General features: G+C 47.1%; 1 protein-coding gene across 1 annotated transcript; it reads right to left on the bottom strand.

Moving 5' to 3' along the window:
* Nucleotides 1–1,131: 1,131 nt before the first annotated feature.
* IL13RA2 (interleukin 13 receptor subunit alpha 2) lies at nucleotides 1,132–14,413 on the bottom strand. The gene is made up of 9 exons (XM_066334094.1): nucleotides 14,289–14,413; nucleotides 11,063–11,214; nucleotides 8,920–9,073; nucleotides 7,937–8,057; nucleotides 6,042–6,226; nucleotides 3,948–4,099; nucleotides 3,101–3,245; nucleotides 2,390–2,492; nucleotides 1,132–1,486 (listed from the first exon to the last, which is right to left on the bottom strand). Exons 1-9 carry the CDS (start codon nucleotides 14,359–14,361, stop codon nucleotides 1,444–1,446), a joined length of 1,128 nt encoding a protein of 375 aa, XP_066190191.1. The 5' UTR covers nucleotides 14,362–14,413; the 3' UTR covers nucleotides 1,132–1,443.
* Nucleotides 14,414–17,760: the final 3,347 nt, after the last annotated feature.

Below are 17,760 nucleotides of genomic sequence, written 5' to 3'. Positions count from 1 at the left end.
CTTTTTCCCCAGAGGACATTCACAATGCACGTGATTTTAGTAGACATTTTAACTGTTGAAGAGTCTAGCAGACCACCAGAGGCCTGATGACAGTTCTGAAAATCCATGCTTACAGGTATTTTTCAAAGGAAAGCCATCCCATGGTGGCTGCCCAGGAGACAGTAGAGGAAGAGGTTGTGTCTCTGCAGAATTATAACAGCCATGAAATTTCATTTCTGCTGCAGTCCATGCATTGACCATTTTTTCTGGTTCTTTCCTCCTTAGGTTGCTCCCAGAATTACATTGGGCTGTTGCCCATTTAGCAGTGGAAGCAGCTGATAGTGACTGAATAATTTTGCAGTTGGATGTGTAAGACAGCACTTGCTGCATTGTTTTGTTTCTGATTGGATTAGTATGGCTCTTTACATAGCTGATTGACACAAACTTGATTTTCTCTCCGAGCTTCCACTGTTCATTAGAAATTCCCACTTTGAATAAATGCTCCTTCAAGAAAACACATTTTCAGGGTTGTTCTGATGAAATGAAACCACACTAAGCCCCTGTGTTTGCCCTGGTTAGCTCTTCAAGCAAAAAAACCCAGAATGGGCTTGGAAAAAGGTCTCTCATCCAGTGATGTTTTCTAAATTTATTTTCTTTTCTATAATCATCATAGAGAACGCTTCCTAAAAATCAGTCAGCAATGTCATCACCTGACTACATGGTGGTGAGAAACACTGGGTGTGCTTCAACTGAATTCTGGTGCCAGTGTCCACTTCCTAGAGAAACTCCCTTGTCACGTTTGCTGGAGTGACACTCACTTCTCTGAATCATTTGTCTTTTACAGGACCTGTGGTCATGCCTCTCTCTAGGGAAAGTTTCTCTCAAGGCCTCTCCACCTGAGCTTTCCCAACATAAAAGGTAAGGCATATCAGCTGATGAAATAAATGGCTCAGGTAGCTCCTGTTCAGCATTTGGATGCTCTCAGCAGGCTGAGTATTTGGGAACAGGGAAGACCCAATGGGAGCAAGGTGGGGCACAGGGGCTGGCTGCATGTTTGCATGGTGTGTCACTGTGTGTGAGGTGCTGCCTCAGTGTGTGTGTCCTGCTGATGGATTTCTGGAGTTCTTACAAAAGAAAAAAAACCCAAACATGCCCATAGAACAAGGAGTTATCTTTATTCATGGCAGTTTCCACTGCCTCTTTTTTCTCCCTTGTCCTGTTACCAGAAACACCTTGCTTCAGAGTCAGGTTAGATCTCTTCCAGTTTTCCTGCAGTCAGTTTAAGACCCTCCAGTTTTCCTGGGCCTGTTAAGGACTGAGATTGCAGCGACTGCCCTCACACGTGGCAGCAGGCAGGGAAGACCCATCTGGGCTGCAGAAAGCTCAGGGCTCCTCAGCTGTCCTTGGGATGGTGTTCCATGAGCAGCCCACCAAACACAGGCAGTACAGCAGGCACAGGCAGAGTCAGTATCCCACAGGTGCATGCAGTGGCTTTCCTGCTGGGGATCTGAAAGGGACACACACACCGTTATTCCCAACAACAAGAGAGCTGAGGATGTGCTCCAGCATCCCTGTCAGTCACATCCCAGTGGCAATGCAGGAAGCCTTTGCACAGGTTTCTCACTAGCATCTACACTTGGTTGGAATCTCACAACCCAAAATTTCAAAGGCAAATGCAAAGCAAAGATGAAGGGGAGTGTGTTTGGGACTCCGTGCATTTCACTGCCAAACAGGTGTCAGTTCATCTCTAGGAACCACACAAGGGTACTTCTAGAGCCAGTTCTCCCTCATGAGTGATGCCTTAAAAGGCATATTAGCAAAGCTTCCTGCTTGTTTATGCTACACAGCCGTCAGGAAAAGAAAGTAGTTATCAGTGCTGGGAGATCAGCTCTCTCCAAGTGACCCCTCAGACCTGAAGGAATTATCATCAGTGAAAAAAGACAAATTCATGCACTCATCTGTTTTCCCCTGGTGCCAGCACTGACATGAATGTAAACAGCTGGGATGCCAAAAGAAAGGATTTAGCCCATTAAAATGGCCCTGCTTTAACACAGCTAGGACAAATCTCTGCTCTTGAGTGGTTTGGGGCATGATAATAGCTTTATTTATGCTGCTGTGCATGCAAGTAACTGCTGCATTTAGCAGAAGCAGTCTGAGCTCTTATGAGCAGTATTTGAGTCTCTGCAGTGAGTTTATGGGCTGTTGTAGGAGCATTTCATATCAGAAACAGACACACTCAGGACGGTTGTTTACTGGAAATGAACTATTATCTGGTGTCCAATCTTAGAGTATCTATTAATGTTGGGCCTTTAGACGTTTAATGTGAAGTTTCAGTTACAATTGTAGTTATAAATAGTTACAGACACCAACAAAAAAGCACATTGCTTGGTCAGGCTACCTCGGTGCTTACCTTTTCTTGCACTGGCCAATCAACATAAATATTATGAGGCTAATTGAAAAACTCAGGATTACTGGAATGAGGATGAATAGCTGCTTGTCCTCTCTTCTGGACACTGCAAAGATAAATGGCAGGAAATAAGATGTTAGAATAGATAATATTACCTCCTACAAAGCTTGGTCTCAGATGCAAACTCCTCTTGTCCACATTACCCTACAGACTTTTATTCACTCATTTATTTATTTGTAATGGATATATGTTACTGTGTGAGGTCTCATCCTCCTTCGGGGTGTTTTATCTCCGGCACACAGATGCAGGCACTGCTAGTGCCTCTCCCCTGCCTTCTGCCCCTTGCAGCAGAGCCAGGGCACACGAGGACAGCCCAGGAGAGCCTGGAGGGTCCAAGGAGCTGCTGTGTGCTGCAGGACAGCCAGGAGGATGCTCTGTGGAGACACTACAAGTGCCCTCTGTTGCTCAGCAGCCAATGCTCCATCCCAGCTGTCACCATGCAGCAAGAAAGCTGCTGCAGCAGCATTATTAATATTTTGCACTGGAGATGCAGAGCTGTAGGAATGGCTGTGCTGGAGCAGGGTGAAGGTGTAACAGCACCCCAGTTCTGAACACCAGCAGACACCCAGGGCAGCCATCAGCACTCAAACCAAAGCAGGTTTTGTAAAGGATATTAAAAACATTTTTATATCCATTTTACTTTGAGTTCCATACCAGAGAAACAAGCCTGTGTCCATTCACTCCAAAAGCCCTGGTCAGCACAAAAAATGTTTGTTCTCCCCCTGACACGAACGCATGAAACGTGGCTTTGATTTGCTCTGGAAATTGTTAAAGCAGTTTCCATTTGGGTCGACACAATCTGAGAAAGAAAATAGAAAGAAGAAATATCAAGGAATTACGTGCCACCGCCAGGATCTGTCTGGTGTGGCCTGATGTTCCTGCACACTGTCCAGGCTCTGTAAAGCCTTGGATTATATTTTGGCAGTTTTAAATGGTTTCACAATAGTTTTGTACAAACTTATGCAAATAACAAGACTATGAAAACAAATCTGCTGAAAATACTTTCTGGAGGTGTCATCATGTAGCCGTTTCGGCCTGTTAATTTATGGCATCTTTCTTTTAATTACGTAAGAAGACTCATGAGTGGAATACAGCAATTAAAAAAGAGATGTCCCCTATGATTAATTAATTAATCCTTTTTGGTTTTGCCTCCAAGCTGCACCTGGATAATACACAATACCATGCATAAAAGGCGTGTTCTGCCCCAGGCCACTCCTTTTGAGAGAGGTGAATTATAACTTCATCAGTCCAGGGTTCATATAAGCTCATATGCCGCCGTGTGCGAGGAAAGGAAGCACAGCTCTCCATGTCCTGGCTGGCAGGAGGCCCGGGGAGCGCTGGCCCCGATCCCGCCGCGGGGATGGCCCGGCTCAAGCCGAGCTGCGGCGGGCTGAGGGGAACTCACCCCCTGCGGGCTGAGGGGAACTCACCCCCTGCGGCCCCCACAGCCCCGGGCACGGCTCCCCGCCCCTCGTGTCCCGGCCCCGAGAGCTGTCCTTACCGCCCAGCCGCCTTCCCCCGCCTCCTCGGCCGCCTGCACCTCGTACTCCAGGCAGTGCGGCGGCACCCGGCCGCCCGGGGGGCTCCAGGCCGCCCGCAGCTCCTCGGCCGCCGACAGCGACAGCAGCAGCTGCTCCGGGGCTGAGGGCTGCGCTGAGGGGAGACACACACACACACACGGGTCAGCGCCTCCTCAGGGCCTGGGCCGCTCCCTTTGCTCTGCTGCTGAGCGTCTGAGCGCTCCTGGAGCGCGGCCACGGCGCCGGGGGAGCGACATGTCACCGGACTGCAGCGGGGGTGAGGGATTTTCACCTCACTCACAGCTGCACCGGGCCCTGCTCCGGGGCTGGGAGCGCCGGGCCCGGCACCTTCCTGCGCTCCCCGTGCTGTGACAGCCCGGCAGGGACAGGGACAGGGACAGGGACAGGGACAGGGACAGGGACAGGGACAGGGACAGGGACACGGCTGTGCTGGCCACGCACCTGCAGTGACAGTGACACTGACACTGACACTGACAGTGACAGTGACAGTGACACGGCTCTGCTGGCCACACACCCTACAGTGACACTGACACTGACAGTGACACAGCTCTGCTGGCCACACACCCTGCAGTGACAGTGACAGTGACAGTGACAGTGACAGTGACAGTGACAGTGACAGTGACACAGCTGTGCTGGCCACACACCCTACAGTGACACTGACAGTGACAGTGACAGTGACACGGCTCTGCTGGCCACACACCCTGCAGTGACACTGACACTGACACTGACACGGCTCTGCTGGCCACACACCCTAAAGTGACAGTGACAGTGACAGTGACAGTGACACGGCTCTGCTGGCCGCACACCTGCAGCGACACTGACAGTGACACTGACACTGACAGTGACACGGCTCTGCTGGCCACACACCCTACAGTGACACTGACAGTGACAGTGACAGTGACACTGACAGTGACACAGCTGTGCTGCCCACACACCCTGCAGTGACAGTGACAATGACAGTGACAGTGACACAGCTGTGCTGGCCACACACCCTGCAGTGACAGTGACACTGACAGTGACACAGCTCTGCTGGCCACACACCTTACAGTGACAGTGACACTGACAGTGACAGTGACACAGCTCTGCTGGCCACACACCTTACAGTGACAGTGACAGTGTCAGTGACAGTGACACAGCTGTGCTGGCCACACACCTGCAGTGACAGTGACACTGACAGTGACACAGCTCTGCTGGCCACACGCCCTGCAGCGACAGTGACACTGACAGTGACAGTGACAGTGACACTGCACAGCTCTGCTGGCCACACAGCCTGCAGTGACAGTGACATTGCACAGCTGTGCTGGCTCCACATCCTGCAGTGACAGTGACAGTGACACAGCTTTGCTGGCCACACACCCTCTGTGTCCCAGAAAAGGCTCTCCTTTATGTCCTGTGCCCAGAGCCACCCACGAAGCACGTGGCAGCACTAATTGAATTCAGAAATCCGGCTCATTAGCCCTGTGGCTTGGCTGCGTGTCTGGCTGTTTGTCCTTCTGGCGTGCAGTCAAATGCACCAGCATGGGGAGGTCCTGTAATAAACACCGAGTACGTCATGCCCTGCTTTGCTCCCTTTCCCTGTCTCTCATGGCTTTGAAATCTGCTCTGACAGACCCCATCACACTCAGCTCATCCCAGCCCTTTGCTTGGTTTGAACAGCAAATCCCAAGGATCTCTCCGGTGCTCACAAGCAGTGTGGTTTCAATCCCAGTAAATTAAGATATTTCTGTGACTGTGCTGCTAGAGCCAAAACCCCGTAGCTGCTCTGCCCACATGCCCAGCAGGCCATTCATGTCCTGAGTTGTCCAGCTGCCAAATGCAGCACTTGGAGGCACCCACTGCCCCTCCAGGGTTGTGCTGGGTGGTTTTTGTTACACTCCTGAAGTCCTGCTTGGCACATTCCACAGAACCTGGGGGAAACACGCATTCTAACCACACACCCCCGAAAAATAACACACGCTGAATTGAGACAAAAGCACACACTGAACTGAGACCCCAGTGCAGGCAGTGTGTGCCTGGCTGTGTGAGATGCCCTGCTGCCCCCCTGCCGTCCTTACCGAGGTTGTGGAGGCGCAGGGTGGTGTAGAGTGGCCGTAGCAGAGTGGCTGCCGCTGAGCCATTGACACAAATGTTCATGTCCTGGTACTCTGCCTGGCTGAGGTTCTGCAGCACACAGCCCACGTTGATGCCGTGCTCCTGGATGTAGTGACCACACTGCAGGGCCTGCTCCAGCCCCTGGTACCTGTGCAGGGAAACAGGAAAAAGGAACCAAAGCAAATTACTGCTTAGTAAGAAAGTTTTTATAAGGTTGGACCTAAGTCTCAGGTGATGCCCGTATCCCAGCCTTTGGCCAAAGCACAGTGCTGTGGATCAAACCTGGAGTCCTGCTGTGGCAAAAGTGTGGAGAAGAGAAAAAAACCAAATTAACATGCACAGACAGCTCCTCAGGTTGGTTTTTAGGCTGTGCCAGGCTCTCCCCAAGCCCATTCCTGGAGCACAAGAAGTGTCACTGTGTGATTGGAGCTGGGGGAGGATCTGGCCTCTGTTCCTGGTGACAGTCCTGCTCCCTGAGGCCCTTCCTGCACATCAGCCACAGACTCTGGAGCTGCAGAAAGGTCCCTCCCAAGCCACAGTGAAGGGATGTGTGCCATGAATGTTGTGAGTGCTGCTGAGCTGTTCTGGCTGACTGCAGGTAGTTCTCATGGGCACATGGAAACTCAGGCTGGGAGCTGGGAAAGGATTTGCTGTTTGCTACTCAGTGTGCAACCACTGCCCTGTCACTTCTGCCTTTGGGGGCCACCCAAAAAGCTAAGCTGAGCTGCTGGCTGTATCCTGGAAATACTGACTGGTGTTTCATACCATCTTTTAAAATTCCTGCCGCTTTGTGCCCCCCCGGGCAGGGCTGAATTTGGCCCCTGTATTCCAGACCTAATGAAAGACAGAGCACATTATGTCTGGGGGAAATACTTCATGTTCTAGTACTATAAAAATTTGCTCACAGGGATCAAAGGATGCCGTGGTGTCCACCCAGTCTTGTGATAAACTGGGACCCAGATTCAAATGCCTGGTTTCATTGCAGTCAATTAAATCAAGGTTGGGGTATTTTAGTGTTTGTTTTCCTTTAAGGCATGAATCACACATTTCCATGGTTTCCTTCAAGCAGATCTTTGCAATTGGCAAAATGGTTTTGAATTGGTGCTTCTGCTTTGAAGACTATTTCCAAGAACTACATGGAACCTCTTAAAAATGCAGTATGCTTTTCTCCACACAGCCCAGTGGCATGAAACCCAGCCTAAGTCATCCTTTCCATAATATCATAGGAGCTGCGGCACAAATACAGTATTTACTTCGTCCCAAACAACTAATTCTTGCTATGTTTTTCCTGCAGAACTGAATTTAGGCACCGGTTTAAAAGAAACAGCTGAGAAATATGTATTATTATTATTACCTTGTGGCAGCAAGTTTGCTTGTATGAGATGTTCTGAGGCTATGGAATATATTCAAACGCTAAAACTCTAAGCTGCTGGGAAGCTCCACTCTGTGTCTAGGGTTCCCTGAGCTTGGTGGCCTCATGCTAAATTCTGTTCAGCTGAGATATCTGCACTGTGATCATGGGAAATGTGCAGCCAGGACTGTCCAGGTGTGCTCAGCAAAGAGAAGGCACAAAAGTCTTTATGGTGGACAGCATGCAGAGAACACCTCCCAGGGATGAATAAAAGGAAAGGAGGAAGTGAGAAGACATTTCCTGGCAAAGATAAGCATGGGGCTGATCTTAAGAAAGGGTTTGGTATTTTCTTGCCAGAAGCCATGTGTTGCTTGGGACATTATTGTGGCTCATTTTGGGTGAATAGCACTGCCAGCTATAAAAGCATCTTTACTGTGGCATTTTTGTATTCTCAGTGGTTCACTTGATTGCTGCCTGGATGTGTTTTCCTATTTTGCTGTTACATACCAGTAATACAGCCCATAATGTACACCACGAGGTGTGAGGAGACCTGGCTGCCAGGTGCACTTCAGGTATTCCCAGTCATGATAGATGCAGTGGAAATTCTGGACCTCTGATTCAAGTTTTCCTGTCAAATGAGGACATAATTAACATTATTAGTTAATTAATTATTAACATTATTAATTAATATTAAACCGTGTACCAGTCAGACACAGCAAAAATACAGTTTTATGCCTTTGAACAACCAAGTGTGTTGCAGCTGAAAGATAGAAAATGAAAGGAAAGGAAAAAGAAAGGAAAGGAAAAGAAGAGGAAAAGAAAGGAAAGGAAAGGAAAGGAAAGGAAAGGAAAGGAAAGGAAAGGAAAGGAAAGGAAAGGAAAGGAAAGGAAAGGAAAGGAAAGGAAAGGAAAGGAAAGGAAAGGAAAGGAAAGGAAAGGAAAGGAAAGGAAAGGAAAGGAAAGGAAAGGAAAGGAAAGGAAAGGAAAGGAAAGGAAAGGAAAGGAAAGGAAAGGAAAGGAAAGGAAAGGAAAGGAAAGGAAAGGAAAGGAAAGGAAAGGAAAGGAAAGGAAAGGAAAGGAAAGGAAAGGAAAGGAAAGGAAAGGAAAGGAAAGGAAAGGAAAGGAAAGGAAAGGAAAGGGGAAAAGGAGGAAAAGGCAGCCAGTCAGCGTTATTAGCTTTATTATGCCCTGTTTTTTGCAAAAGCCAGTCCATCTTACAGCAAAAAGATGTTTAACTGACCTTTTCATTCCGCAGTGGAGCTCTTGCAGGGCAGCTGAGCAGAGCTTGTGCGTGGACAGAGGGAAACAAGCCCCGAGTATCCAGTAACCACAACCACAGCCTTTGGCAGCAGAGCTGCTCTGAAGTTTCTTAAGCATCATCATGCCCTGCAGCAACTCATCCATCCAGGAAGCCCCAAGCCAGCACTGGTTCATGTAACAGGCTCATGCAAAGCACAAAAGTGCCCTAGGTCACACAGGCTGCCTCTAACCTTGTGGTGGGATCTGAAAGGTGGCATAAACCCAGTCACTCTGCACCTCCACATCATCCGTGCACTGTCCCTTGAGCAGCGTCTGCAGCCTCACTTCAGCGCTCCTGCTGAGGTCAAATCCAACTCTGAATTTTAGCTTCCTAGTAAAAATAACCTGGTTGAAAGACAGACTTTTTAAGCACCTCTTCTGTCACTAAGTCACCTGCAGAGCTAGGTACCCTTGCTCTTTCTCCAGCTGCAAACAGTCTCATTTGTGTGCTTTATTGTCTCTCTATATTTCTGCCCTGCCCCACTTGTCCAGTGCTCCTCCAGCACTAATTTACAGCTGCTGTGCCCAGCCTTGCTGCCTGTCAGTCCCTTCACCCCACAGGACACAGCAAGGACAAGGCAGGGCAGGCTGATTAATGGGACCCCCAGCAGGAAGGAGCATGTGGACAACCTGAGGAGGACACCACCACAAATCCACAGAAAACGCAAATTTTTTTTATGGTGTGAAATAATCAGAAGCGGAGGGAACAATGAGTCCTGTAAGGCTGGTTCCTGTGGGAAGCAGCACAACCACTCCCTGAAATAGAAAACTCTCCTTTGAAGGGTTTTCTATTTTTTTTTTTTTCTTCAGACTTACTCCCCTTCATTTTATGCAAATACAACGAAGTTGACAAGGTTTACAAGAAATGATGAGACAAAGTCTTGCGTTAGCCCAAGGAGGACAGAGATAACGTGCCATAAAATGCATCTCTGGCATAAAATGCTGCATTGGGAGCAGCACTAGCACAGTCAGGCTGTCCTCAGCACTCTCCAAGTATGAGAGCTGTGTGTTGAGCTAGGGATTTCTAACAGATTTTAATGATGTTTGCTTCTGTTGATTGCCAATGGATTTTCCTTATTCTGACTGTTCTTCATGGCCTTAACCGAGGTCAAGATTTTGGCAAGGTGTCAGAGGTGATTTCGCTCTAGTCTGTACATCTGCCTCATGTAATAAACTTTTATTACTCATGACTTCAGGAATTCTGATATGCTTTTTGAAACTGCTTTTGATTTTGTTTTTTTTTTTTTTTTTTTTTTTTTGAAACTGCAGTTAAAATCATCCTGGAGGAATCTGCACAGTTGGCTATGTAAGGTTCATTGTAACCAGCATCATGTCCAAGATGCCTGTGCGACTGCAATCTGTAACTGAAACTGGATTTTCCCCCTCTGCAGGGTCCTGTGGGATGGCTGAGCCCAATCCCATCTCTGTGATGGCTCAGCACAGCCTTGGCTTTGCTGCCTCAGGCAGGTGAGGCAGGTAACCTGTTCCAGCAAGGATCTGGGTTCCACAGCCCTGCCAGCCTGACTGATTGCTCCTTCCCTCTTCCTAGCAAGCCCTCTAGCTCTCCTGTCTTAGGATTGTGCACAAAATAACCCTTTTTCTTTCAGGATTTCAATCTGTATTTTAGGTTGTTGAGGGAGATCCTCAGCATATTTTTTTCATGTGTTCCTCAGTACTTTGTGCCAACCAAACAGCCCCCACTGCTGGGTTTCTCCTCTCCCCATTCCATTTTCCTTCCTAACCCTGCAGCAGCTTTCATCTTCTAAGCACTCAGAAAATACATCCCAACAACCTTTCCTGTGCTGTGCCTGCTACTGCCCTGCCACACATCAATGAGAGATGATTGACAATTTTATCCAAGAGCTGAGTTAGAGTCAACCACATCTAAAAGAAAGAAGTAAATGATAATTAGGAGCACACTCCTGTACAGAGAGAATTTCAGAGCATTAGGATAATTAAGGAAATTTAGCTTTTATTTGTTCACCACTCTGCATTCCTAAGGACATGTTGTTTCAGTTCAAGCCCCATAAAGATGCTTTAGAAAAGTGTACTTTTTTTCCTTTTACAATGAGGAATGTTATTGAATTATTTTGGGCAGCAAACACCCAGCCCTGTGACAGAAAGAAGCCCTTCCCTGGCTGCTGCTGCTGCTATAACATTTCAGAACACATTCCCATTTCAAACCACTGACAGTCCGGTTTTTCATGGAAAACTGGAACAGCTTTGGCTCCACTCCTTGAAATGCAAACATGAGCCTGTGCAGGAAGTAAAGGCAGAACAACAGCCCTGTTTTGGGAGGATTAATTCATTGATTAATTAATTCATTTGCCCTACCTTCCAGTCCCTGTCCCCAGTGCTGCGATACTCGAACTTGTATTTTATTGTGCACTCGTTGAAGGCTGGGATGTGGGGTGGGGGCTTCCACTCCACATCCAGGGAGCCCAGGAGCCCGGGGTCAGTGATCTGGAGGTCTCGTGGGGGAGCAACTGCACCAAAAACAGAGCAGAGGGTAAAACAGAGTGTCAGAGAGAGGAAAACAAACCCAAAGCAGTCATGACACTTGTTGGTATGATATGTATATGTTGATCTGAGTTGTTGAAATGCAGCTGCTGGGTGTGCAGGGGAGAGCTGCTGGCTGCAGCCCTGGCTGATTAACATCCTCTTCTCAACAAACAAGCACTGCTCCTGCCCACCCCCCAAAAATCAGATTTTGCTGGTGCTTAAGGATTGTAGGAACAGGGTAAAAAAAGCTGGCCTGTCATTTCTTCTAAGTGCAGCTACCAAGCAATCTGTAAGTTCTCACATGAAGCAGTTTTGAGGAAGAGAAGTTCCTTTAACACAACAATCTGTTCTGAGGGTGAAAAATAAGTGCACCTGGGATTTGCCCCATGAGAATCAATAAAGGAAATAAGTAAACAATACGGGAATAGATAAATTTGATGGAAAACTGTAATACCTTTCACTAACCAATAGAATAATTAACAAGAAAGCTATTAACCAATTAAAGTTGTCCACGAGGTTTGTAAAAACTATATAAAAGACAGCATGGGGCCATAATAAAGACCCTTCTGAAAACTTAGTGTCATTCTGTGTTGTGTCCACCCTAACAACGACAAGGGTCATTGAAAGGCACAGAGAATGCCACTTTTTGACACTTTTTCAAGGTGTTTTAAGCAAAACTGCTGTCCTGGGATGACCTTTCATATCTTGTATTTGCTTACCTTCAACCCCTGATATTTAGCAAGCTCCAGGGCACTTATCTCTGCAAACATTGTGTTCAGCAGACACCAGCACAGGATGACAGATCAAAGCATGCTGTCAGAGGGATTTATATTCCTTTACCATAATAGACACAAGTATGTTAAAGATTATTTGGGGGGGAGGCAGGGAGGGGGTGGGGGGTGGGAAAAAAGCACCCAGAAAAAAAAAAAAAAAAAAAAAAAAAAGAAGGCAAAACAGCAGAGAATTAGAATAATTCTTATTTTGGACATCTATCAGCTATACAAAAATGTACTTTTACAGTTGATCTGGCTTTTATAAAGGTATTTTAAGGTGCTGATACATGTCAATAAATAAGGACGTATGCATGAATTCCATACTAAGACGTGTCCTAAAGGTCCAGCTCTATATGGAATTGTCATTCACATGATAAAAACTGTTTGGCTGCTCAGTTATATTAGCTGAAACAAAGCAAATTTTTATCAACATCTAAGGTCATTTTTCTCCACTGTCTAGAGATGAGATTTTCCATTTGGTTTCTACATATTCATTGCATGATACTCTTCATTTCACAGGAATTTGGAGCCCACGTCCTCTCAGTGTCAGTCCAGAATTACCACCATTCACCCTCTGAATCTGGCCTCCAAATCATTGGCTTCTCTAACACCTTTTTCATGTCACCATCAAGATTTGTCACCATTTTTTTTTTCTATTATTCTTTTAATAAATCCATTGTGAAGGAAAACCATAAGGATATTTTTCAGCAGAAGATAGTGACATAAATCCAGCTTTAATATACTCCCTGGAAAGTTTGCAGGGTACATTGCTGGAGAATTTGTTTCTTTTACAGGAATTTTCCCAAATAAAACACACTGCAGGCAGCAGTTTGAAAATCCCACTTTTCTCAGTATGTGAAGCTCCATGGGAGATTTAGATGGTGAAGCAGGAGATGTATTTAGGATGATACTGGAGCAAGCACTTGGGAGCTTGAGAGGCTCCTCCTGATGTAGAAATGCTGAGCCTCACAGAAGTGCAAATAAGGAAGCTGCTAACCTTTGTCAGGATAAGTTGTCAAGAGGGGATTAGACAGTTCTGGTCAGAACTGGAGTTTCTGACTGGATAGGAGAATGCTCTGAAATTTGTTTACATTGTGAGCTTGAGCAAAACAGCAGTATTTTTTCCAAAACAATTGTAATTGTAAATAGCAATGCTTGCAAAATAAACTTTGACTGGATTTCAGAGGGAAGAGAAAAGCTTCTCTTTGGGATGTTGCTTGCATTCTGGGATTTGATTGTTTTTTAAATGTCAGCACTGCCTCTTGCAGTTTCTCATCTTCACAATAATGCATTACCAGCCTCACTCACACCACTCATACAGAACACAGCTCTAGAAATGCTCCACTTCATCATGCAGCCCTGAAGGAAAATTGCTCCTGGATGTTTCCTGGAAAAACCCCCAAACAGGCAGCTTCTCCCCCTGATGTTTGTGGTGGTGAGTCAGGTAATGCTGAGCTGGCTGTGAAACAGCCACAGCCCTCACAGCCACCCCTCCTGGCTGCCAGGAACCATCCTCACTGCTCTGGTGACAAACCCCTGCTTGTCCCCAGCAATTCCCCACCCGTTTTTGCACGTGGAAGAAGGGCAGCCTGCCAGCTGTCCCCAAATATGTCCCCCCTGCGTGTCTGCCCTTCCCTGTGCTGCTCAGAGAGGTGGAGGCGACACTTTTTTCTGGAAATCATTTGGCAGGCAGCAGGGAGGTTGCTGGTGGCAGGACAGGCAGTGTCTCAGTGGCCTCCTGGGCACGTTCTCACCTCTGCACCGTGCACTGCTTCCCTCAGGGAGGGCCAGAGCTGCTCACCATCTCTCTGGGTGTAAAGTGCCAGCCACCAGCTGCCAAAAGAGCCAGGTGCAGTGCAAAGAGGTGCTCCAGGGCTTGAAGTGCTACAGCTTGCAGAGAACTATTCTCTTGGAATCATTACTCTCGAAGCACAAACAAACCTTGTGTTTCTTACACCTAGCACAGTCTGTCTGTCTGGGACCATGCTCAGGACCATTTACAAGCAGTAAATGATATACTGGTAACTTTATATTTGATAACTCCCTGTCAAACAAATATATTTGCTGTGCACCAAAGGCAAGCCTCTTCTCCTTTCGAATTCACTCAGAGAAGCAGCCACTAAACACAAACACAGCATATTTAGACAATGGCTCACAGGTTTTAACCCAGCCACTCACACAGCAACGCAAGCGCACACAGAGGAGAGCAGCTCTGGCTGCAGGAAAAGCTCCCCAAAGGGCCGCGGTGAACACGAAGCAGTGACACAAGAGCACACTGGATTTACCTGTGCTGGGGGAGGAGGAGGCCAGCACCCACAGTAGAGCCACGGGGAGCACAGGGAGCCTGCATGGAGCCATCAGAGCTCAGGGTTCCACTGGCTGGTTTTGGTCACCAGAGCAGAGCTGCAGCAGGGCTTGTGAGGGGCTGTGGAGACACAGCAGAGTTCAAAGGCTTCAGCATCACCCTGGTATTCCCTCTGCAGGCTCAGCACTGACAATAAGCCTGGCTTTACTTGTTTACCAGGGCTGATTAATCATTTCCCAGAGGACTTTTGGTGATGGCCAAACGTTTGAAATAGTTTCTGGCCAGCAAAGCACACTCTCCAGAAGTGTGTCAGTACATCCATCACCAGCTCTCTGTCTCCACGTCTTCCGAGGAAAGTGATTCAACCCTCTGCCACAGGAAGTGCCTTGGATAATGATACTTGCATTAAAAAAAAAATGAAATAGATTTGTGGGAAATGGATTTGTAGAGAATTCTCAAAGCCTGACAGAAGGCTCACATAGTCTTGTGCATCTGTGAGCAAACTCTGAGATGAAAAATGCTGACTTAGAAAGGCCAGGGAATAGGACAGACAGTGAGAGAGGAATGGAGCTAGGAGCAAGTTTCAAATGATGACCTTGCAAATAGACCTTGCAGATAGAGAAATAGAAATATGAAAGGACTATGAAAATAGAACTATATAAAATAGAACTGTGAAAGATGTATTGTAGTAGGACCCACGAGGGGTAATTTTAGATGTTTGGCTTTAAGGCATTAGCAGCACTGTTTGGCAAAAGCTGATAGGTCAGAAAACACTTACAGTGTAATCATGAAATAGTTTGGCTTATGATTTTGGTGGCATGAATTGTAACATCTGTACTGTCTCACCCTTCACACGAAACTGAAAATGGAATAAAAGCTTTTTAAAACACCTCTCAGTTGCCCCATCTCTGAGTCAGAAAAAGGGATAATCCAACACAAAATGCCTGAGCCTTGCCTTATCCTGTAAACAGACACATCTTGTGCTACTCTCCCCACTTTTGCCTTTGCTGTTTCAGGACTTGGTAGGAATGCTTGTGAGAATTCTCCTTAGTTGTCATGGCAATATTTGAAGGGCACAAATTTCTATTCCTGTGCAAGTCTTCTGGAGGGAAGATGGGGACTGAGAGGGAGGGGAGCAGAGTTTCCAGGGAGGGGGCTATTCCTCCTTCAGACTTCATGCTGAAGGTGGATAGAAATTACTGCCTACAGACAGCCCAGCTCAGCTCAGCATGCTTCCCTCTGCCAGAAAGCACATGAGTTTTGACAGGGTTCAGAGTTTTTTCATACAGATACAGATGTAGGTACAGATTAGATCGAGATGGAGGATGAGAGAGATATAGATTAGATATAGATACAGACCTAGCTATATAAATAAGTGTACATAAAGACATTTATCTTCCTGGAACCTTGAAGACACTGCTTGAGATCCACTTGAGTAAGAACTTGGCAACCTCAGGGTGAGCATGATGACATCTATTTAGAAAACAAACTCAACTTATATTGCCCACACAAGCCTGGCTTAGGCAGGTGAAATCCCAGGTCAGACTCAGCTGCTTCCTCCTCAGCACCCACAGCTACCATGCAGCAATGTGAAATTGGGGCTCTGCTGAGCAATAGAACTGCAAGTGAGAGGGATTTTTAGAAATCAAGAGCCAGGTTTTTGTTGGCTGGCAACACATAGCAGCAACTCAAAAGACACATCAATTTTAACAGCAAATTTTCAAGTTAAATTAATATCACCCCAACCCCTCTCAGTCCATCACATAATTGTAACTATTACATCAAATAAAACTATCACATAAACATAGTTATTACCTAAGTATTATTATCACAGCAATAGCAGTAATTTTTCTGTTTCTCTGTGAAGCAAGACCGTGTAGGCAGAAGAAATCAGGGGAATAACTTCTTTAACCTGTCAAACACAGGACAAAAGCAGGGTCAGTACAAACCTGTTTGCAGGCAGTGGGTCTGTGTTTCAGGAAGGTCTGAGGATGCAGTGACAAGGACAGCTGCCTTGCAGAGGAGAAGCAGCAGCTCTAATTCAGAGCAGGAGAGCAGCAGCATCCAAGGGCTGTGTGCACACACTAGCACGGAAAGCTTCCTTCCATTTCCAGTACACTTTTTTGAATATATTCATATGATTTCACAAGGCTAGTAAAAATAAACAAACCCTTTCAACAGAGAGGTTTAAAAACCATCAAAGTGCTCTTTCCTGGACCTCTAGTGTGGGAGCCCATCTATCTCTGGAGTGTGGAGGTCCTCAGCAGCTTCATGGCTCAGAGCTGCGTATTTCACAGAAATCTTGTGGTTTTTAAAGACTCTTCTCTGCTCTCCCCTGGGATCAGATGTTCCATTGCAGTGTAATGGCATTGGCCACCCTGTCAGAGGCTTTCCTAAGCACCAGTGGGAACCTTGCTGGGATTTATGAGATGCTGGTGTTAATTGTTGTTGTTATGCAGTCAAGTGGGTCAAAGGCATGTTTGAAATATTGAAGTGATTCATTAGGACAGAAACCAAGCAGCAGAGTCAGTGCAGGCTGTCTGCTGGAGGTGGTGACACTCTCTTTGTCCCTCTGCTGTGGCCAGGCGTTCAGCCATGAGCTTGGTACAGATCTGTCACCATTTACTTCATCCTCCTGTCCTGCCAGCCCTCCCTTGCCCCAGCCTGGAGAACTCTGCAGGCAGCAGGTGCTTCAAGCACACCTGGCTTAGCCCAGGTGAGAACTTGAACACCTTGCTGAAAAAGCATCTGATGGCTCCAGCTGATCTGCTGAGGATCATTCCAGGTCATGGCCAGCCACACGTGAGTCAGTCACAGCCTCGTGTGAGCTGGAGGAAGCTGACTGCAGTCAGTCTCCTCCAGGAGGGACAGTGGGGATGTTTTGGGAAGGGCAGAGCTGTGGTGATACTTTAAGTTTTATCTTTCATGTGTTTCAGGTTCTGTGGTGCCCAGGGGTGCAGCTCTGAGCTCACAGTCAGTGTCACTCAGCTCTGCACACAGCAGGGACACAAAACAAATCCTTGTCCTGCTGCACACCAAGGACAACTTTCAGCCCCAAAGCACAAACAAGGGTGGGCTGGAGGGAGGGACAAGGATGGGACCTCACAGCCTGGAGCTGGAATGGGACAATTCAACCCCAATGTGCAAATGGACCAAAACTTATCAAAGTGTGAGATCTCGTGACCTGTGGTCCATTTTATTACTATTTTGGGTCCACCCTGGGTGTAGCCCTGGCCAGGCTCTGTCCTGCCCAAGGTGGATCCTTAAAGGCCTTTTAATAAATCTCTACTTTATTCTTTAACTCTGTGCAGTGTCTGTTCCAGGTCAGCCTTCCCAAGGAATCAGTGGTGCACATGCCCTGACAAGCAATGGGCTGTGTTTCAGGCTGACTCTTCCTCTGGCTAAATTTAGGCATATTGAGAAAGAGTTCAGGCATGCAAAGGGCATGAGAA

The sequence above is a fragment of the Sylvia atricapilla genome, chromosome 21 (assembly GCF_009819655.1).
Source record: "Sylvia atricapilla isolate bSylAtr1 chromosome 21, bSylAtr1.pri, whole genome shotgun sequence".
Classification (NCBI taxonomy): Eukaryota; Metazoa; Chordata; class Aves; order Passeriformes; family Sylviidae; genus Sylvia; species Sylvia atricapilla.
Note: the sequence above shows the minus strand (reverse complement) of the source record. Positions and strands in the feature narration are given on the sequence as shown.